General features: G+C 43.5%; 1 protein-coding gene across 1 annotated transcript in view; it reads right to left on the reverse strand.

The window, feature by feature from the left end:
- The window catches only part of MFSD2A (MFSD2 lysolipid transporter A, lysophospholipid), a 48,423-nt gene extending 30,739 nt beyond the window's left edge, over positions 1-17,684 (reverse strand). Inside the window, exons 1-3 of the mRNA XM_081335312.1 lie at positions 16,635-17,684; positions 12,459-12,584; positions 9,478-9,602 (exon numbers count right to left, since the gene is read on the reverse strand). Of these exons, the coding sequence (XP_081191438.1) occupies positions 9,478-9,602; positions 12,459-12,584; positions 16,635-16,724 (341 nt within the window). The 5' untranslated portion in view covers positions 16,725-17,684. The remainder of the gene's footprint in view (positions 1-9,477; positions 9,603-12,458; positions 12,585-16,634) is intronic.
- Positions 17,685-23,941: the final 6,257 nt, after the last annotated feature.

Genomic DNA, 23,941 nt, shown 5'->3' on the forward strand with positions numbered 1-23,941 from the left:
GGAAAAGTAAAAGAGAAGGAAGGAAGGAAGGAAGGAAGGAAGGAAGGAAGGAAGGAAGGAAGGAAGGAAGGAAGGAAATAAATTTTAACAGGCTTCTGACATTAAGTGTCTTTTCTGCACCTAGGTCAGCCTGTCTTATTTATTTGTTTGTTTGTATATATGAATGTAGGGACGCGGTGGCTCAGTGGGTTAGGACGCTGAGCTTGTCGATCAGAAGGTTGGCAGTTTGGCGGGTCGAATCCCGAGTGCTGCGTAACACAGTGAGCGCCTGTTACTCGTCCCAGCTTCTGCCAACCTAGCAGTTCGAAAGCACGTAAAAATGCAAGTAGAAAAATAGGGACCACTGCGGTGGGAAGGTAACAGCATTCTGTGCGCCTTTGGCGTCTAGTCATGCCGGCCACATGACCACGGAGACGTCCTCGGACAAGCGCTGACTCTTTGGCTTTGAAACGGAGATGAGCACCGGCCCCTAGAGTCGGAATCGACTAGCACGCGTGTGCGGGGGAACCTTTACCTTTTACCTTATGTATGTAAAATTTACTGGCCACCCATCTTACCTGAAGCTAACCCTGGGCAGCTTATAATCATAAAAGATAAAAACTAGATAAACTAAAAAACATAAATAATACAAAAAGCGACAACACTGCAGCCCAATTAAAAGAGGGGAGGGTGGGAGGAGGATGGTGGCGGGGATGGGATCTGTTGTTAATCGATCAGCCACCCCCCCTTATGATGTTCCCCCACTGGAGCCGCCAAGCTGACTGGCAGAGCTGAGTCTTTGAGCTCTTAGGGAAGGTCAGGAGAGTCGTAGCCAACCTCATATGCCCTGGAGATAATTTTATACAGTAGTCCTTGGCTTATGATCACAAGTGATCCCAAAATTTCTGATGCTAAGCAAAAGAGTTATGTGATTTCCCTCCCCCCCCCCATTTTACAACCTTTCTTGCCAGGGCTGTTAAGTGAATCACTGCAGCTTTTAAGTTAGCGGCACAGTTGTTAAATGAATCAGGCTTCCCCACTGACTTTGCTTCTCAGAAGGTCACCCAAAGTGATCGCGTGCGTGACTCCGGGACACGGCAACCGTCATAAATAAGGACTCAGTTGCCAAGCATCCGAATTTGGATCACATGAACGTGGGGATGCTGTAACGGACATAAATGTGAAAAAGTCCCCCCCCTTTTTTTAGTGCTGTTGTAACTTTGAGCGGTCACTAAATGAACTATTGTAAGTCGAGGACTCCCTGTATCCCACAAAAACCAGACTTCTTTCTCTCGTTTCTTTTGCAGCCTGCACGAAAGAGTTAACCTGGAAGGAAGAAATGAAAGAGGAAGTTCCTGGACACGTGGATTTTCCTCCCGGCTAGTTCTTTCCAGTGAAGTGGAACACAAAAATGACGTGTCCCTCAAACAATGAAGCAGCCCCAGGTAGTGGCTCAGCCGGTCTTGAACCCAGAGCTGCTCCCTTCCTCCTGGCTGCTTCTGATAAACGCGGGGGGTTGCTAGTTACTCAGTCGTTCCGCAAGCTTTCTCAGCTCGCTTATCTTTGCAGACTGCACCTAGAGCTGAAAAGAAAGGAAACTGACGTGGCCAGTGGTGAAAATATGGTTTGCTCAGGGGAAGAGGGGGGGAAAATGCCCTTTCGGGAACCCCTCCAGCCAGAGAGCAGAGCTCTTCAAAAGCTAACTGCAGCTGGCAAAGAATATATCCAGTTTCCTTTCTATCTAGAAACCGCTTCTGCAACATTGTGGCCAAGACACACACACAAAAAACCAAAATTAAACTTTGACTTTTGGTTTTGCTGATTAAAGTAGTTTGTTGTTAAAACAATAGGACTTATGTACCATCTCATGGTGCTTTACAGTGGTCTCTGGACAGTCTACAGAATCAGCCTATTATTGTCCCCCAAAATCTGGATCCTCATTTTACCAACCACTGAAGGGTGGAAGGTTGAGTCAACCTCGATCCCCGCAAGGATCAAATTCCAGCCTGTAGGCAGAGAATAAAGTAGAAGAGACCTTGGAGGTCTTCTAGTCTAACCCTCTGCTCAAGCAGGAGACTCTACTCTATGCCATTTCAGACAAGTAGCTATCCGGTCTCTTCTTTAAAACCTCCAGCGATGGAGCACCCACAACTTCTGGAGGCAAGCCGTTCCACTGATTAATTGTCTTCCTAACCGTTAGGACGTTTCTCCTTAATTCCAGGTTGCTTCTCTCCTTGCTCGGCTTGCCTACACTACTGAATTGCTTAGAACTTGTTAAGCTGATACAGTAAAAAAAAAAAGCTGAAGCGCACATTCTATTTTGTAATTGTATGTAAAGGTAAAGGTTCCCCCGCACAAGTGTGCTAGTCGTTTCCGACTCTAGGGGCCGGTGCTCATCTCCGTTTCAAAGCTGAAGAGGACGAGGACGTCTCCGTGGTCATGTGGCCGGCATGACTAGACACCAAAGGCACACGGAACGCCGTTACCTTCCCACCGTAGTGGTCCCTATTTTTCTACTTGCATTTTTACGTGCTTTCGAACTGCTAGGTGGGCAGAAGCTGGGATGAGTAACAGGCGCTCACTCTGCTATGCGGCACTCGGGATTCGACCCGCCAAACTGCCGACCTTCTGATCGACAAGCTCCGCGCCCTAACCCACTGAGCCACCGCGTCCCTTATTTTGTAATTAGCTGTGCTGAAAAAAGTTGGGATTCTGTGCTTTTTTTCTTCTTTCTCATCCCCCCCACTCTTCTTCTCTCTCCCCTGCCCATTATTTTTATTTTCATTTATTTTGATTACTTTTTATATTCTTATTTTTTTTAAAAAAATGGGAGAAAAGAAGGGCAAGCTTCGGCTCAGCCCAGCTGGTCTCACCCCACAAGGGTGACTGAACCGTTTGACTTGGAGTAACCTCCAGTCCAAGGCGGAGCCCTGAGACCAGTTGGGGGAAGGAAGCCAGATGGAATGTTAACAAGCACACACACCCTGCCTCCCCATTGGCTGAACAGGGATGGTGTGTTTTACACATGTCTCCTCTTCCCTGCTACACTTCTCCCTCCACGCACACCCTTTGCATAACTTCCCCGGCTTTAACCATTTCCCTTCCTGGAAAAGGGAAGTGGTGCTTGGCTCCTGAGGAGACTCCAAAAACAAAGAGAGAACTCCAAGTGGCTCTTGATCTGAGTGCGGCACAACCCCCCCCCTCCCAAAAAAAAGCTGAAAAGTGCCCTTCTCTGTTATTGGCGCATGAATCTGCTTCTTATTGCCACGATGAGCATTTATGGCTAGCGAAGCTCTGGGTGATGCCAAGCTACTTCTGCCAAACACGTGGGGGCGGGGGGTGGGTGGGTGGGAGAAAAAAATATGCTGGAAAAAGTCACAGGTGGGGAAGGCAGGAGAGAAGAGAAGGTAAAGAGATGGCAAATTGCGTTTTCCCCATGGGACACAGGACCAATCACAATGATGCAAAAATATCAAAACGCGCATCTGGATTTCACAATGCAAATCCCGGATTTTGTACTTGGGTTCTGCGATGGGATACAAAGACGTCATAAGCCACAGGATTTGCAGTGAGAAATCATGGCATGGGTTTGGTCAAGTTTTCCCTAGAGATGCTTGCCCTTCCTTCCCCTTTCTCTCCATGCCCAACAACTGGCCTTTTCTCCTAAATTTGATGAACTGGACTCTAATGCACAAAGGCTCAGGGAATAATAAAATAACTGAAAATGCCAAAGGCTCCAGGGCTAGCTTAACAACAGCTTGGAAACTTTTCATACTAAAGTCTCCCATGTAGAAACGGGTAGGGGGAGAACAGCAACTACCAGCGATTTAATGGCTAGATCTACTTCTGGTCTTTCCTTCAAGAGCTGAAGGCAATGTCCTTAACTCTGCAACCTTCTTTAAGGTGCTGGTACTTACCTTTAAAGCCCTACATGGCTTAGGCCCGGGATATTTGCAGGACCGTCTGCTACCGGGGACGACTTCCCATCGCCCAGTGCGCTCACACAGAGAGGGCCTCCTCAGGGTGCCGTCGGCCAGACAATGTCGGCTGGCGACCCCCAGGGGGAGGGCCTTCTCTGTGGGAGCACCAGCCCTTTGGAACCAGCTTCCCCTTGAGCTTCGGATGGCCCCGGACCTCCGGTCCTTTCGCCGCGACCTCAAAACTTTTCTCTTCCATCAGGCTGACCTGGATTGATGATGGGTTTTTAAATATGTTTTAATTTTTAATTGTAGTTAATTTATTTTGGGGCTATTTAATTCGTTTTTTAATTTTTGTATTGTTGTTTTTATTGTTGTAAGCCGCCCTGAGTCCCTTGGGAGATAGGGCGGCATATAAGTCCCAAAAATAAATAAATAATAAATAAATAAATAAACCTCCAGTTTCAATTCCCACAACAATCTACCAAGGCAGAAAGGCTGGAGCAGTAACCAGATTCATACAAGATGCTGAGTGGAGTTTCTCCATTAGCCCATTTTCTGGGTTTGCACCACACATAATATCTTGTGCTCTAATGGCCTCAATGGCCTGAACACCCAAATGGATACATATCCACCCATAAAACCATAACCAGGTTTAGCAGGCTGTGCAAATGTCATCACTGAATTTCTACAGGCTGGATGTCTCTCCTATCCTTGTCTGAAAAAGAAGCAAACTGCCTTGGCTTCCTCCTAACTGTTGCAAAATCCTTGCATTCCACAAAAGAGCACGAAATATCCTGAGAAGGAGCTCTGTTTGCCTGCTCACTTTGATCCTCTACAATACATGGAGCGAGCAAGTATTTCAGAAAGAACTTGCATACAGGCAGTTCTTGACTTACAATCGGTCGCTTAGCATTCATTCAAAGTTCCAAGGAACCCAAAACAGCAACTTACCACCCGGATTTGAAGTTTTGACAGCTGCCCATCCTGGTCATGTGATAAGGGGGCTGTTTCACATGACCAGGGTGGGCAGCTGTCATGTTTGGGATGCTGGGCAACTGACCAGCATTAATGGCTCTTTGCAGCATTCCACAGTCACATGGCTATGATTTATGATATTTTTTGCTAGGAACTGGCATTTAAATCTGCTTTCCAGCAAATAAATAAATAAATAAAACACCCCATAGCGAATAATGAGTTTGCTTTATGACCTCCACAAAAAAAGAAATCATAAAATCAGATGATCCTCTGAACCACCATCACGAATTGTGGGATCAATTACAGTTGTAAGTCGAGGATGACCTGTAGTGGAAGGGCAAACTAACTTTCAAGAATGTCCATCTGAAACTGCTGCAAAAGCTCACATGGTTTAACTGCAGGAAGAGAAGGAGAAAAACTCGAGCTGGGGGCCGTTCTCAAAGGATTGGGCTGCAACATGCATCAGGGAGTCCTGCAGCGCTAAGGACAGTCACCTGATCAGAGGCCTGAGGACATGACCTCTTGAATCCCAGACTCTTCTTGCATCAGGGGACTCTAAACTTAGCTGCTGATAAGCGGGCTGTTTCAGGTCTTCCAGAGGAAGCAACTCTGCCAACAACTACCCTGGGCAAATGCCAAGAGCGGCAACTATAGGAGCAGGAGGGCACTTCAACACAACAGAATACATACATGCATGCACATCTGCATTCCTCAAGCACAGGGCTTCTAACAATTGCAGCTCAGCAAAGCCTTCATACGTGCAATAAACATATATTCTCATTTGCCACTAAATTAGCCTGCCCCACATCCTTGCAACCCTTCAATTCATGTCCCATCAATACCAGCCTGCATGCCCAGTAATTTGCTGGGTGAAGACAGCTGCCAGCTAAGATACCTGGAAGATACTGGGCAAACCTTCCTAGAACTAAGGAGAAATTTCCTGACAGTGAGAACAATTAACCAGTGGAACAACCTGCCTCCAGAAGCTGTGAATGCTCCAACACTGGAAGTTTTTAAAGAAGAGATGGGATAGCCATTTGTCTGACATGGTGTAGGGTTTCCTGCCTGAGCAGGGGGTTGGACTAGATGACCTCCAAGGTCCTTCCCTATTATTATTATTATTATTATTATTATTATTATTATTATTATTATTATTATTATTATTATTATTATTATTATTATTATTATTATTATAACAGACTTTGAGATTCTCTGGATCCACACAATATTCGGGCTAAGCTAAGCTAAAATAGGCTTCATGTATTTGTAATATAGCATGCGGCAAACCAACCATCATTTGACAGATTATATGAAGAACAGGTAGTCCTCAACTTAAGACCACAGTTGGGACCAGATTTTTCTTGCTAAGCAAGGCAGTTGTTATGTGAGTTGCACCCAATTTTATGAACTTTTTGCCATTGTTGTTATGTGAATCACTGCGCTTGTTAAATGAATCATGCGGTCGTTAAATGAATCCAGCTTCCCCCAATGTCAGAAACTGACTAGGTAGGCTGCAAAATGGTGATCGCGTGACTCCAGGACACTGCAAACATTGTAAATATATGCCGGTTGCCTAGTGCCCAAATTTTCATCATGTGACCATGAGGATTCTAGGACGGTCACACAAGCCTGTGGACCAGTCTTAAGTAATTTTTGCTAAACAAATGGTTGTAAGTCGAGTTCCTGCTATAGACTAGGGTTTCTCAACCTTAGCAGCTTTAAGATGTGTGGACTTCAACTCCCAGAATTCCCCAGCCAGCATAATAAAACATAATTCATGTTTGTTTGGTGATGGTTGCATATTATGGGACTCCAGTGTTTTATTCACATGGGCTTATTGTGACTGTCTGAACCCAGAGACAGGAAAAGCTTTTACAAAAACTTCTTTCAAAAGAGGTCCCTAAAGCTTAGCTGAATGAATTCATTTATTCATACACTGTTCCTCTTTGCTCTTATATATATTTTTTTCCTTTTAAAGGCCAATCTATGCAAAGAGAGCACACATGAGGACTGAATTATTCCAGCCAATTATTAAAAAGTTCCTGGTTTGTTGGCCTAATGGTGGAAACCTCATGCTTCTGAGATCAAACACATGCCCAGCCTTGGAAAACAATCTGACCATTTTATAGATAGTCCTAGACCTACAACCGATTGGTAAGCAACTCTTCAAAGTTATGATGTCTACACAAACCCCCATGGACACATGATCACATTTTGGGCACTTGGCAACTGGCTCACCTTTATGGCTGCAGTTGTAGCATTCTGCAGCCGTGTGACCATAACTTTTTTCATCTTATCTGGTGTTTACTTTTGGTATCCAGCAAAAAACACCCCTTAGGTAAAATGAATTTGCTTAATGATCTCAGTGTTCACTTTATTTATTTATTTATTTATTTATTTTAATTCCATTTATATCCCGCCCTTCTCCGAAGACTCAGGGCGGCTTACAAGCTTAGCAGTAGCCTTCATTCTATGTATATGCCTGCTTATTAGGGCTTTCACACACACCCCCAAGCGGCATTATTACAAAGTCAGCTTATTGCCCCCAACAATCTGGGTCCTCATTTTACCTACCTCGGAAGGATGGAAGGCTGAGTCAACCTTGAGCCTGGTGGGATGCGAACCTGCACTAATTGCAGGCAGCTGGTGTTACTTAAGGAGGCATTAGCCCACTGCTCCATCAGGGCATCTGCTTAATGACTGCTACAAAAAAAAAGCCAAAAACTCAGGTCCAGGGACATGCTTTCAACATATAACCCCAACAACTTATGACCATAATTTCAGGGTCACTTATGGTTATAAGTCAAGGATCATATATAATCAACAGCTAATCTTCATGCTGGATGGGAAAATCCTCCAACTGCCAACGATTCTGAACTACAAGTTTTAATTACATAAAAGTGAATTAAATCAACTCAGTTTGACTGTCTTGGTATCAAGCAAAAAATTTTGGACAGCACCCCTAGGGTATGTCTAAATGTAACCTAGAAAACATTGTGCATTTCTGTTTTATAATACCCTGTGCAGGTTTTCATGCTCGTATTTTCATTCTTTGATTTATAATCCTTACATCATTTACAGACCTTCCAGGCTAAACATCAAAATAAATTTCCTGACTTGTATGAGCTGTCAGTCAGGAGAAGGCTGTCCTATGTATCTGAAAATTCTTTTTTCCTTGAGGGGTTCAAATAAGGTCTGGATGGTCAATTCTCAGAGACCTTCTAGTAAATCCTGAATTGAGCAGATGGTTAGGCTAAATAAATGTATCTCAACCTTAGCAAATTTAAGATCTGTGGACTTCAACTCCCAGCAGGCTGGCTAGGGAATTCTGGGAGTTGAAGTCCACACATTGTAAAGTTGCTAAGGATAAGTAACACAACTGTAGGCAATCCGGTGCCACGCAGTTGCTATTTTCCAATCATTATTAAGAAGGACTTCAAGATCTGGAACAATCCTGAAAGTCTTCTGCTCACGCTTGCTATAAATTAAGAAAACAGGTGTTCCCCAAGCCACATGGGGCATGCTATCTCTAAAATGCTCACCAACAGCTGAAATGGGGTGGGGGGGGGGAAAGCAAACTTTAGAGGGAAAATAGAGTATCCAGGAAGAAGTTGTAGCTTGAACAAATGTGTTATCTATTGTGGGGTTTTTTATACCAACACATACAAAACCTTTCATGGACCAGCCCAGTCCCAAGTGCAGATTGACTTCTCCCTTGTGACCTACCAAAACACAGGTTTTGCTTCTCATGCTCACAGCATGCAAAGTGTCTCAATTTCATCAAGTCACCTTCTTCCTATGTCTCTACTACAAGGACCCAAAATTATCTCCCAGGTTGGGGAAGAAGCAGAATTGATCCACAGTGCTGCAGTCACAAAACTAGGGGACACAATCGGCTGCCAATATTACTGCTACAATCAAATGCACCCCTTGAATGTTTCCCACTTGACTATGATAGACACCAACCCACTTCCTACACCGTTAGTGCCTTCTTCTACAACTCCAATGGAAATAGGAAGCCACAGCTAGTCCAAAGCTCCAGCTCACCTGACTTTAGTCACCAGGGATCAAAACCCTTCTGCTGCTTTTGACATTATCCAGTCAAGAACTGCAAACAACAGGGTTACAATTCTGTCAATGTACAGCACTTTTGGCTAGGTCAAGACTGATTTTAAGTGAGCTTGATTTCTAGTGACTACAGGAGTGTCACCATCTAGTTTTCCAAGCTGAAGACAAGTTCTGGGTATTGGGGGGGGGGGAAACATGTCACAAGATAATGGCAAACCGCTTCTCTTTTGTTATCAACAATAGCACCCATGTGTGCTCTTGTGATCAGCAGTAATAAGCTTCCTTAAATTTCATCACAGAAGGTGGCAGAACATAGCCAACCTTGGTTGATCTTCTGAAAGTTAAACCAGGTTGGAGCTTGTATGGAAGGCACCAAGGCACACCAGGCTATCGGATAAAAATAGTATTTAAAGTCATCTTGGAAAAAAGGCGAACTACTCCTGCTTGGTGACAAGAAAACTCTGCAGATGTCACCGTATAACGTAAGACTTTGTTCTAAAGAGGCATCCACGAGATTGCAACCAGGCATGCTTACCAGGGCATCAGGCGTCCAAAGCAAGTCCAGGAGCTTTTGCTGATGAAGAAACCCACCAGGGGATCAGTTATGGCATCCCAGGCACGTCCCACAAAAAGGATGATAGATGCATAGAAGGGGTCCATCTGTTAAACAGAAGAAAGGAAGAACCTCCAGTAAAGTTGAAGTGGGAGTTCATTCTCTCACTGTAAGTAATGTGAAAGAAAAGCAGATTGGTCTCTTGCAGGGAAAAAAAAGGACCAGTAGAAACAAGCCAACCCATTGGAAAGAGAGCAAGGTGGAAAACTCAGTATTTAAACCACAGCCGTGTAAACTCAAGCAGTTTCTTGAGCAGCTGAAATTCTCTTGGCAACGGCTTTCTGTCTCTTCCAATAAGTACAGGTACTCCTCAACTTATGACCTGTAATTGAGTCTGGAATTATGCTCGTTAAGTCATGCTGATTGTTAAGCGGGTCATCATGTGACTGTGCCCAATTTTACAACCTCCTTTGTATCAGTCATAAATGAACATTGCAGCCGTTAAGCGAACCCATTGTCCACAATGGGTCTTATTTTTTTTGCTGGAAATCAGAAAAAAATGTCTGTTTCCATTAAAACCCCTTATGAATTGTGGTCATGTGAGTGTGGGATGCTGCAAGTGGCCATAAATGCTGGCCAGTTGTCAAGCACCCAAAATGCGATCATGTGACTGGGGGAGGGGGAAACCATTGGAACTTTGAATTCAGGTCTGTCCAAGTTCACCGCAGATGGGGACTGTAGCCAAGAAATTAAAAGACGCTTGCTCCTGGGGAGGAAAGCCATGGCAAATCTAGACAGCACACTAAAAAGCAGAGACATCACCCTGTCAACAAAAGTGCGTATAGTCAAGGCTATGGTCTTCCCAGTTGCAATGTATGGCAGTGAAAGCTGGACCATAAAAAAGGCTGAGCGCCAAAGAATTGAGGCCTTTGAACTATGGTGCTGGAGAAGACTCCTGCGAGTCCCTTGGACTGCAAGGCGATCAAACCGGTTAGTCCTAGAGGAGATCAACCGTGACTGCTCTTTAGAAGGCCAGATCCTGAAGCTAAAACTCAAATACTTTGGCCACCTAATGAGAAGGAAGGACTCACTGGAGAAGAGCCTAATGCTGGGAAAGCTTGAGGGCAATAGAAGAAGGGGACGACAGAGAATGAGGTGGCTGGATGGAGTCACTGAAGCAGTAGGCGTGAGCTTAAATGGACTCCAGAAGATGGTAGAGGACAGGAAGGCCTGGAGGAACGTTGTCCATAGGGTCGCGATGAGTCGGACACGACCTTGCAGCTAACAACAACAACTGTCTTAAGTAGTTTTTAGGCCCATCGTAACTTCAAATCATCGCTAAGTGACCGGTCATAAGTTGAAGACTACCTATGTGACATCTTCTCCTGAGCTTCTCTACTGATTCAAATTCTGTTTCTAGCTGAAACAGAAACCTGGACATGCTTTTTCAGATGGTGAAGTTACATTAATTGCCACAAATGTGCTTTTTTCAAAAGACGACTTCCTTGCTGTGTTTTTTTTCCTTTGAAAACATTTCACTTCTCATCCAAGAAGCTTCTTCAGTTCTGGATGAGCTTCTTGGATGAGAAACGAAATGTTTTCAAAGAAAAAAAAAACAAAACAAGGAAGTCCATCTGCCTTTTGGAAAAGGCGCCTTTGGGACAAACATGACCTGGATGATTGAGAATTCTGGAAGCTGAAGTCCACAAGTCTTAAAGTTGTCAAGGTTGCAGACCCCTGATCTAGGAGAAAAAGCATGAGAAACCCCTGCAATTTGGGGATGCTTCCTTCGTTAAAGTGGTGCCCTCTGGATCAGACCTGGGAATTTTACAGCCCGAGGCCACATCTGGCCCTTTCTCTGTCCTTGCCTAGTCCCTGTGAGGTCAGTTGGAAAAAATTAGAAATCAAATGTGTACGGCCCTGTTGGTTTGGCTTTGCACAACCATCCCAGCTTTGCTGTATCCCTTTGGGAAAATTAATTCCCCACCCCTTCTTCTGGATGAATTGGGGCAGCATATTTGTTATTGCTTAGTAACTCCTGGAGTTCCCAAACAGCAATCAGGTGCTGCTACGATTTCTGGGAATTTTAATCCTACCACACCTGGAAGATTCTGGATGCAAGAAAGCTGCACTGTGCCAATTTGTGACAGGTAGTTTTCAATGGACAACCATTCGTTTTAGCAATTGCTACAATGTTACAATGGCATTGAAAAAAGTGATGTGCAATCAGTCCTCACCTCTTACGCTCACTGCAGTGTCCCCGCCATCCCATGATCAAAATTTGGGCCCTTGGCAAAGCCCAAACCTTTAGGATGGTTGCAACTTGTCCTGGTCGCCATTTTCAACTTCCCCAGGCAGTTTTCAACAAGCAAAGTCAATGGGGGAAGCTGTGTAATTTGTGTAATTCACTTAACAATTGCACAATTCACTTAACAACTGTGGCAAAAAGGTCATAAAACTGGGCACGACAGACTTCACAACCGCCTTGCTCAGCAACAGAAATTCTGCTCCCAAGTGGGGTTGTAAGTCAAGGACTATCTTTACACAGCCCTGCAGAAGCCCTTGGATCATGAGCTCAATAAAGGGTTGCCTGAAGGAGGCCTGTCCATCCAGGTGGATGGTATGGTAGGAGGGACACAGTGCATCAAGAGAGTACCAAGAAAGAGCATCAAGAAAGTACCTCTGCATAAGAAGCTAGCATCTCAAGCAGAAACCAGAAGAGACGCTTCCTTGAAAAGCTAAGGTTCTACATAGAGTGGAGTATGTAGGAAATTCTGCATGGAAACAACAACTTTGGGGAACTCTAAACCAAAGATAACAGCCCTTAAAGAAAATTTATATTGGGTGCAAGTCTGTGGAAGGGGCTCAGCCTAGAGTAGAATCCAACACAAGTCCCAAATAAGTCTTGATCTGACCACCGTCACCCAGCCTCAAAGAGAGGACACAGGCCAGTTAGGACTTACCTGCACCACGTCCAGTAAGTAAATCTGCAGAAAGAATCCCAAAGCACAACCAGTGATCTGATAGGGTGCTCCGCCGATGGCATAACACACTTTGCTGCATATTGATAGCTTAGCTTTGCTTTCTCTCTGGAAAAGAGAATTTAGAAGCAATGGTCAAAGCACCATAAGGAAGATCAAACGGGACTCACTCCGTATCAGTTTTTCTCAGCCTTGGCATCTTCCCAGGAAGTTGGCTGGGGAATTCTGGGAGTTGAAGTCCACACATCTTAAAGCTGCTAAGGTTGAGAAACCCTAGTCTATAGCAGGAACTCGACTTACAACCATTTGTTTAGCAAAAATTACTTAAGACTGGTCCACAGGCTTGTGTGACCGTCCTAGAATCCTCATGGTCACATGATGAAAATTTGGGCACTAGGCAACCGGCATATATTTACAATGTTTGCAGTGTCCTGGAGTCACGTGATCACCATTTGCAGCCTACCTAGTCAGTTTCTGACATTGGGGGAAGCTGGATTCATTTAACGACCGCATGATTCATTTAACAAGCGCAGTGATTCACATAAACAACAATGGCAAAAAGTTCATAAAATTGGGTGCAACTCACTTAACAACTGCCTTGCTTAGCAAGAAAAATCTTAAAAATACCAAGGATGAGAAATACTGGTCCATACTCCACAAATTAAATCCATCTTTAAATTCACCCAACACAGTTTACGGAATTAACTTATTTTCTGGATTCACACAATACACTGAACAAGAAATTGACCAAGTGATGGCATCTAGATCCTAAAAAGCTTGCAAGTATGTATCCGAATTATCAGCCTAAATGTTGGAGGTGTGGTGATGAAGAGGCAACATATTTTCACATATGGTGGACATGTAAAAAGGTCAAGGCTTTTTGGATAAAAGTCTGGTGGAATATGCAGAAGATTTTTAAACGGAGGATAAAGTTTTGTCCGCAATTTTTTTTGTTGGGAATAATTGTTGACGCTACAGTTGTGGACTCTAAGTTGATGTTGAATTTAGTTATGGCAGCAAGACTTTTGATAGGTCAATATTGGAAGAAAGAGGAACTGCCGACTATACAAGAGTGGATTTTAAAGGTTTCCGACTTGGCAGAGATGGCGAAGATTTCGGCCTATTTGAAAGATTACTCGCAAGAACATTATATTATGGAATGGAGAAAATGGATTGAGTTTATCCAGAATAAGTATAGGGTCAAGAAGTTTTATCTAGCATTTGAATAAGTCTTCTTTCGTTTTCTTTTTTCTTTTTTTATTTTGTCTTCTATATATATTTAATAATGTTAAGTTTTGTTTGATCCTATATAAGTTAGAGAGTGATGGATTTTAGAATTTATAGTTGTTAGTATATGGTTGTTTATGATTGCTTTTTTATATATATATACCTTGTATTTAGCTCTGGGAAGTCCGGGGGGGGGGGGGAGGGGGGTTAGGGGGAGGAGGGGGGGGAGGAGGGAGGGGGGGGAAGGGGGGAGGTAGGGAGGGGAGGAGGGAGGGGGGAAGGGGTTTTTTTAAAGGAAAACTGTATTTTTAAAACTTTTCAATAAAAAAAAAAAAAAAAGAAATTGACCAAGTGCTTTGGTTTGTACTTAGTTTTAGAAAGGGAGAATTTTGCACAACTTTCTAGAATCTTTAGCAACTGCAGGTATCTTCCCGAGGTATTTATCACTCCTACCTTATAGCAACAACTTTCTTAGTTCACCCTTTGCAAATATCCCAGCTCAAATGGGCAATAAATCTCACCAAGGACAGATAATAGAAGCTGGCTCACAAAAAGTGGTGCTTGGTCACGCTTTCTGCCCCAGTTGGGGTGAAAAACCAATTAAACATTTTTCCCCAGTGCCAGCAGGGTTTATCTCCGTAACACCCTCCCCGTTCATCCAAGCACTATCAATAATTATTACGATTGAAAAAGTTGAGATGTTGTATTAAATTATTCAGCTCTGAGGTCCTCTCCCACCCTGCCTCCCCCTGGATCCGATCAAAGAAGTTAAAGCTGAGTTTTGCACACCATTGGATTTTTACCAGTTGTTTATGTGTATTGAGTAAACACAGCAAATGTGCATTATCTCTAAGAAGTTGCGGTAATCACATACCCAATCCAACCAATTGATAAAAGTGTTACGAACTCAGAAGGATCATCATAAACATACTGGCTGAAATCACAGGAGTGGATTTTTTATTGTTGTTGAAAAAAATCTTAGTCCATTTACAACACTCAATCCATGCTACTGTGCATTATTTTGAAAGAGTTTGTAATTCCTGATTTAACTAGGCTTCTTTTTCTGAAATTCAGCTCCGTTTTTTACTACTGAAAAAGCATGTTACAAGTGACAAAATAGTGGGATCTTCCAGTTAAACCTCCAGACAACAAAGACTATCTTCACACTATTCTTAATCAGAGGTGGACAATTCGATGTTCCCCAGATATTTTGGATACAAACCTGCATTCTCTTGCCACTGGATATGCTAGCTAAGGCTGAATGGGTATTTAAATTCAAAACATTGGGTGGGTACCATAATGCCTAGCCAAGTGCTATGCCCTGAATCTTGGCTTACATTCAATGGTTACCCCAAGATCAAGCCATATACAGTGGCCATGTTTGCAAGGCTAGACTAAAGTGCAGTTGGATATTCAATGGTTTGGTGAATCCAAACCTTTTGTGCGAAACAGGCCATTCACTTAAGCCACAATGTGGTCACCCTAAAACCATCTGATAAGAGCCCAACAAATTCTTCATCAAAATCCAGCCATCATGTATTCCAGTGCTCAGGTTACAGACTAGAAACATCAAGTCTAAGAGAGAAAGTCTCAAAGGTGCTTTTTCAAGAAGGACTTCCATAGACACCTAAGAGAGAAGCCACAGACAAAATGTTCCTTGTCTGTTAAGGTTTGTTTTACTGGCCATCCTGGTCAAAAGCGGAAACTGGGTAAGTGAGCTTCCGACGATTTTCAGCACTGAATTCATTCATTCTTTCCAGAGCTCTAAGTCCCAGGCTCACACCTCGGTAAGTTCCCACCTGACGCTAAGAATCGGGGCATTCCGACAACCCAGCCGCCCGCAGCCCACCACCACGAGGGAAGCCAAACCCCGAACGGACATCCTCGCATTAAAACCTCACCCCCACCCCTTTCTGAAACGGCCACTTCCTAAAGTCACTTCTTAAAAAGGCAGAAACGCGCGCACCAACACACACACACACACACCCCGCCACGAGGCTGGAAAAAGAGACTTGAAAGTGAAAGTCTGCCCCCTTCCCCATTAATTCTTGTGTGTGTGTGTGTGTGTGTGTGTGTGTTTAAAGGGGGGGGTTGGAACAAGCCAAGGGTATCTCACTGGCTGCAAAGCGCGAGAGCGCGCTTTCCTCTACTATTTATTTATATATTTCCCAAAAGAGGAAGTCGTCCAAAGGGGGACGTACTTTCTTCTCACCATTTATGAATGAACCGCACGAGGCCTCGTAACAATTCGAGTACAACTCCAAGGCTGACTCACCGAAAGCGAGCGGGCTCTTTTTACAAGAGGCGAGGCGAGGCGAGGCGGGGCGGCTTCCTCTCCTTGCCAGTCCCCTTCGCTACCCCCGTTGCCCCGTCCACACGTGCAACCAGGCAGGACTCACCTTGACCAAGCGCCAGGGGCCAGGCAGCGTCCGCCGCAGAGCCATGGTGGATCCTCCCGAGCCCGCTCGAATTTGAAGGCTCCAAGCCTTATAAGGAAGGCTCGCCCGCCCACCTCCGCCCCGATCCGGAGGGACCACCGAACTTCGCTTCCAGGACCCGTTTTTTTTCTTTGGGAGAGGGGCCGTTTCATGCCCTCCCGAGTCTGCTTGGGAGGAGAGGGAAGCCAGCGAGCGGCGCCCGCACCCCAGACCCATTCCGGGCTTTCGGGCTCTCTCGGGACACACACACACACACACACACACACACACACACACCCCACTCCCCGGCCGACTGACTGCCCGGGCCGCACGGGGATCGCCCGGCTATTTCTAGCCGTGCCTCCTCGGGAGTAAATCTCCCCGGCTCCCAAGCAGGAGCAGCTTCGCGCGCGGTTTCCAGCCCCTCCGCGCCTTAGTTAACTTTCGGGGGGCGGGGGGCGCCTCTTTTCGCCTTGGCCGGCCCGCCCGCTCCGCAGATGACTTTGGCGTTTACCTTGGAACGGATCAGCTCCTCCGGTTTTAAGATGCTGGGTTGCAACAGGCCAGCCGAGGAGACGCTTTCAGCTCCTTCTCCTTTGGCCATTGGCAAACCCAGGGGATCGGCTCCGATTAATCCACTTGATCTCCGTGCCCGAAAGTTTTTTTCCTTTCCTTTCCTTTCCTTTCCTTTCCTTTCCTTTCCTTTCCTTTCCTTTCCTTTCCTTTCCTTTCCTTTCCTTTCCTTTCCTTTCCTTTCCTTTCCTTTCCTTTCCTTTCCTTTCCTCTCCTCTCCTCTCCTCTCCTTTCCTTTCCTCTCCTCTTTTTCCTTTCCTTTTCTTTCCTCTTTTTCCTTTCTTGTCTTTTCTCCTCTTTTCCTCTTTTCCCCCTTTCCTTTCCTTTCCCTTCCTCCTTTTTCCTCTTTTCCTTCCTTTCCTTTCCCTTCCCTTCCTCCTCTTTGCCTCTTTCTCTTCTTCCCTTCTCCTTTCTCCTCTTTTCCTCTCTCCTTTTTCCTTTTCTTTTTCTTCTCCTTTCTCCCCTTGCCCTGTTTTTTTCCCCTTTCCTTTCTTTTTTTTCTTCCTCTCCTCTTTGCCCGCTCAGTTGGCTTTCAGACGTCCTTGATCCGCTGCGGGAATCGCCGTCGGGACAGCCTGGCGTGCGCGCCCCGAGCGGAGGAGAATGAATGAATGCGACCTTTTCTGCGGCGGGCGGAATTTTTCTTTTTTTTTTTCCGCGTGTGCCGCCAGCCCCGGCTCCTCCCCGGGCTCGTAACGGGGGAGGGCGCTCCTGGCCCAGCCCACTCGCTCCTGGCGGCATGAAGAGTAGAGACACCCAAATTCTGCACCTACGAAGGGAGCCAATCCGGAGCCCAGGCTCCGAAAACACCCTCGCCTTTCCCACTCTGGGCAGCTGCAGTTCTCGCCTTCCCCGGCAGTCCCTGTGCAGACGAAGCGGGCTGCGAAAAAGGGCTTCTCCTTTCGGTCCAAATGATGAGGATAACTTTCTTGTCACTTTGAATGCACACCAATCGGCATACATCAAAATGAAATTTCGTTGCATACAGCTCTCAAAGGGTCACCACCTCCGATATATACTTCTTGTTCGGGGGGGGGCGCTCAAATTTCACATTGTCCATTTTAGTCTCTAGGGAGGGAACAATGGCACACAGGACAGATGGAAATGGGGCTCCATGTGGATTAGCCCTCAAATTCGCTTGTATTCTGTTTTTTTTTATTAAAGAGTTTTACAAAAACAAAATTTTACAATATATCCCCAAATCCCTCCCACCCCAAACCCACCCACTTCCCCCCCCACTTCCCAGAGCTAAATACAGGATTATAGTTACAATAATCATATTCTAAATAAAAATTATGCATAATATACAATTAACCAAATTCATAATGGGCTTTAACTCCCCTTTAACATAACTACAAACAACGTACCAATAACAATATCCCACTAAAATCTACTCATAAGCTAAATGGAACTTTTTAGTCCCATATTTGTTCTGAATATAATTTATCCATCTCCTCCAAACTGAAATATATCTTTCCTGTGAATGATCTTTCAAATAAGCAGAAATCTTAGACATTTCTGCAAGATTCGAAACTTTAAGCACCCATTCTTCTATAGTGGGCAAACTATCCTTCTTCCAATATTGTCCCACCAGTAACCGTGCTGCTGTTATCATGTTCAACATCAAGTTAGTTTCTTTAACATCACACTCTACAACAATACCCAATAAAAACAATTGTGGAGAAAACTTTATCTTTCTCTTAAATTCGCTTGTATTCTGACAACCTCGCCTTCTTTCCTTTTTCTGATCCTGACTCTTCCACCTTTTCCTTAAAGAGGCCTTGCTGCTTTTCGCCCCTGGAGCACGCTGCTGCTGCCACCAACTCCTCCAAAAGCCCCACTCCAAATAACGCAGCCTTTTCTGAGATAACTGTATTTGCACAGCCTGCTTAGAGGTACTTCTCGGCTTACCAACCGTGCCTTTCAGTGGCCGTTCAAACTTTCAGTGGCCCTGGACAAAAGGGGATGCTCTTCCTGGCCAGCCACCCTTGCAGCTTCCCTGTGGACAGGTGACCCAAATCCAGCTGCTTGGCAACTGACATGTATGTAGTTGTAGGGATCCTGAGGTCACGTGATTCCCCTTTTGCGACCTTCTGACAGGCAAAGTCAATGGGGAAGTCGGGATTCACTTCGCAGCCCTGCTAGTAACTCCTTAACAACTGCGCTGATCCGCTTAACAGCTGTTGCAAGAAAGGTTGCAAAAAAGGGGCAAAACTTAGCAATGGAAATTTGGGGCTCAGTTGTGGTTGTAAGTCGAGGACTACCCATATTTATTCATGACGGTCATTTAGCACTTTTTTAACACGCCCCTCTTCCTCACAATTAATGAGTGTAATGCAAAAAAATGTCATTCTGGATTTTGACCTGAGTTGAATACGTATAACTAACCGTAGAGTTTGAGTTTGACCCTCACTTTAATCCTGAAATCTGTTTGCCCATTGTGCTTAATCTGGTCATTGAATTAACTCATGAAGCTGAAATCAAGCCAAGACTAAAACTAACCAAGGTTGCAAATTACAGCTGCTAAATTTTCCATTCATCAGATTAAACATATTGGCTAAATAAAGCCACTGAAGGACAAACTAGCTTATGGATATTTTAATCAAGCCTGTGATGTGAACATCCAGCCAGTAACTGGGTTAATTGAGTAAGCCTTAGCTTTGTTAATTGTGTTATGAAAACTGCCAAGAAACGCCTTGCTAGATGCGTTAATGATGCCTCTGAGAAGCCAACGGTGTGGGATTTAAGAGCCATACAAAGTCCGGCTGGGTTAAGGATCCCAGTTTTTAAACAAGAGATTTCTGAGAATAGAGAAAACCTCAATGTGAGATTTTGGAAATTTTTAATTAAAAAAAATAATCCTTTACTTCAAAATAATGTGGAAAGCCATTTAATTATTGGCCTTCGGACTAAATCCTGAATTTCATTTGTTTCTGGCTTTGTATGAAGTGTTCCTGCAGGCTAAAATGATTTGTTAAAGAAATGATAGTAGTTTAAAAAAATCTGACTTAGCATTGTTTGCAAACCAGCCTTTTCATAACTGACCAGCAGACTTTCAACCATAAATTGGTCATGTTTATTTTAAAAAAGTCTTTCAGGTGTGTGGCTGTTGTGGTAATAAATTTTATCCATTCATCAGCTTTTCATTTTTTCTGAACAAAGACAGCCAGACTACCGTGTGCTGGTAACTTCATGAAAAGTAAAGGAAGTAGACAAGGTATTAACAAATATGGAACAAGATTGTGGCTTAAGACTGATATATATATATTCCTATTCTGACAAAGCAAGACAGTGTGCAGATGGTCAAACTCTGCACTAGTTCCTCAAATCAAAGATCTTTCAAAAAAGAGCATGCTCTGAAGAAATGTTAGAGACCAGAGATGTCATATGAGCAGGCAGGTTTTACATAAACTGTCTTTCTTTTTGGGTAGAATAACCAGTATGGATGGCCACAGGAATGGAGTGGCTATAGCGTACCTTGATTCCAGCAAAGCAATCAATAATAGCAATAGTAGTAGTATTTAGACTTACATATCGCTTCATAGTGCTTTACTTTATTTACGGTTCTATGCTGAGGAGCAGAAGGAGGAGGAAAAGAGTGAGAACAAAATTGCTTCTAATTCTTAGCGCCATGGCGAGATCTTTCAAAAGAATAGCTGGGATCTGGGGATAACCACAGCTTTTCCTTTGCAAAGGAGGGGGTGAGTAGAAAGATGCCCTCTGCAATTCTTGGAACCTCACCCAAGATTTACACCAGGTTTTCCTCTTATATATAGGCATAGTTTTAGTACAGCAATGGAGCTCTTCCAAGCTGATGCCTTTCTTCCTTCCCACTTAAGCAATGGAAGCTTAAACATTTTAGCAGTGGGTAGATGGGGGAAGAAATTAGCATGAGCAATAGCACGTAGACTATATAACACCCCATAGTGCTTTACAACACTCTCTGGGTGGTTTACAATGTCAGCACCTTGTCCCAAACAATCTGGGTCCTCATATTACCAACCTTGGAAGGATGAAAGGCTAAGTCAACCTTAAGCCTGTCAGGATCAAACTCTTGGCATTGGGAGTGCAGAGTTAGCCTGCAGTACCGCATTCTAACTGTTGCGCTACCACTAATAAAGCCTGTGGTGAAATCCTACCTGTAGGTGAGAACAAAGTAAAAGGTGGACTAGACTATGCTACCATTAAATGAATGCAGAGTTGGTTGCACAATTGTACTGGTTCTGTGTTCTGTGTCAAGTTGGAAGGAAGTGTTGAATGTACATCATAGAGTTATGCCTTTTTTGGTCCCAGTGTACAGGTAGTCCTTGACTTATGACCCCAATTGGGACTGGAATTTCCATTGCTAAGCAAGGTGCTTTTTAAGTGAGAGGTGCCCAATTTTATGACCTTTTTTGCCACAGTTTTTAAGCGAGTCATGTGGTTGTTAAGCAGTCTGGTTTGCCCAATTGAGTTTGGGAAGATCAGGAATAGAAATCACCTGAGCCCAGGATGCTGCAACAGTCGTAAATATATGCTGGTTGCCAAGCGCCCAAATTTTGCTCATGTGACTGGGGATCCTGTCAGGGTCATAAATGTAAGGACACGTTGTAAGTCACTTTTTCCAGTGCCGCTAAACAAATGGTCATAAATCAAGGACTGCTTCTATTTATACATAAATGACTTGGATGTGGAATTAGAAAAAATGAGTGTAAAATTTGCAGGAAACAGAAAAACAAGTAAACACATTGTTAGAGGACACTATTGAGATTCAGAAGAATCTGGACAAGCTGGAACATTGGACAGACAGCAGGAAGGTGAAAGTCAACAAGGGAAAGACAAAACCTTACATTCAGGTAGGAAACATCAAATGTATCAGTCAAGAGAGGGTTTGACCAAATTGGATACCAATCTTTGAAGAAAGATTCTAGGTGTCTTTCATGGACTACCAGATGAACCTAAGTCAACAGCATGATTAGCAGATTTTAAAAAAAGAATGCAATCCTATATTACTTAATATAGGATTGCATTCCTTTTTTTCCAGCTAATATAGTATGTTCCATAATATATGGCATGGGTCCGGATTACTTATGGGAGCACCTGCTGCCGGCATCAACTTCCCTTTGTCCAGTGCGCTCCCACAGAGAGGGCCTCCTTAGGGTGCCGTCGGTCAAAGAGTGTCGACTGGCGACCCCCAGGGGGAGGGCGTTCTCTGTGGGCGCACCAGACCTTTGGAACCATTTACCGGTTGAGCTCCGGATGGCTCCTGACCTTCGCTCCTTCCGCCGTGACCTAAAAACATACTTATTTGAACAAGCCGGCCTGGTCTGATGGGATTGGGGTATTTTAACATTAATTATTTTAATATTAATTGTATTTTTATTTTAATTGGGCTTTATTATTTAATTCTTTCTTAACTTTTGTATATTGTATTTTTATTGTATTTGCCCTGTACACCGCCCTGAGTCCTTCGGGAGAAGGGCGGTATAGAAATTAAATTATTATTATTATTATTATTATTATTATTATTATTATTATTATTATTATTATTATTATTATTATTATTATTATTATTAATATATGAAGTGTAAAAATAGTGGATTGATGTAACCTTTATTAATATAAGTGAAATATAAACTGATTAAAAAGGATGTTATACCTAGATACTATAAGATAGATAAAAAGTACAGTATTTCTATAATGCATGACATAAAATATTGGGATGGGGTATCTAAATGGGAAAATGTGGACATTTAGATGACTAATATATGAAGAAATTAAGACTGATAAGAAATGGATTGAATATAAGGGAAATTAAGCTTAAATAAAAATTACAAAAATAGGATGCATGGTGAACTAATGAGATGATGGTTGTAAGAATAATATAAGCTGAAAAAATGCTAAACATAGAGATTATTATTATTTATACAAATATTAAAAAATGTCTATATTCAATCATTTATATATTGATAATATTAAGAATTACATTTTATTTAAGGTTGAAGAACGAGAATATAAATAGGAGAAGGGAAGATCAAAGAAATATATTATTAATTAATATACTAATTATGGAATTACCAAACTCAATCATTACTGATTGTTAATTATTATTGTCTTTTTTTTCTTGTTAAAATATAAGCCAAGACAACACGCTGTACACCAGGCACTGGAGATTGTTATAGTTAAAAACCAATAAAATATTTATATTTAAAAAAAGGAATGCAATCCTAGGCTGTCAACAGAAGCATAACCTCAGAATCAAGAGAGTCACAGAAGTTTTTCATTCAATAATCATCATCATAATAATAATAACAACAACAACAACAATAAAGTTGGAAGGGACCTTGGAGGTCATCTAGTCCAACCCCCTGCTCAGGCAGGAAACCCTATACCATTTCAGGCAAATGGCTGTCCAGTCTCTTCTTAAAAACTTCCAGTGTTGGAGCATTCACAGCTTCTGGAGGCAGGTTGTTCCACTGGTTAATTGTTCTAACTGTCAGGAAGTTTCTCCTTAGTTCTAGGTTGCTTCTCTCATTGGTGAGTTTCCATCCGTTGCTTCTTGTCCTGCCTTCAGTCGCTTTGGAGGATAGCTTGACTCCCTCTTCTTTGTGGCAGCCCCTGAGATATTGGAACACTGCTATCATGTCACCCCTCACCCCCTCACCCTTCTCTTCATTAAACTACACATACCCAATTCCAGCAACTGTTTTAGCCTCCAGTCCCCCAATCATATTTGTTGCTCTTCTCTGTACCCTTTCTAGAGTCTCAACATTTTTTTTACATCGTGGTGACCAAAACTGGATGCAGTATTCCAGGTGTGGCCTTACCAAAGCATTGTAACGTGGTATTAGTACTTCACTTGATCTTGATTCTATCCCTCTGTTAATGCAGCCTAGCACTGTGTTGGCTTTTTTGGCAGCTGCAGCACACTGCTGGCTCATATTGAAGTGATTGTCTACTAGGACTCCGAGATCCCTCTCACAGTTACTACTATTGAGCAAGGTACCACCTATACTATACCTGTGCATTTGATTTTTCCTGCCTAAATGTAGAACCTTACTTTTTTCACCATTGAATTTCATTTTGTTAGATAGCGCCCAGTGTTCGAGTCTGTCCAGATCCTCCTGTATCTTAAGCCTATCTTCTGGAGTATTGGCTATTCCTGCCAGCTTGGTGTTGTCTGCAAATTTGATGAGTTCCCCATCTATCCCCTCATCCAAATCGTTAATGAAGATGTTGAAGAGCACTGGGCCCAGAAGAGAGCCCTGG

This window comes from Vipera berus (assembly GCF_964194415.1).
Source record: "Vipera berus genome assembly, chromosome: 9".
Taxonomy (NCBI): Eukaryota; Metazoa; Chordata; class Lepidosauria; order Squamata; family Viperidae; genus Vipera; species Vipera berus.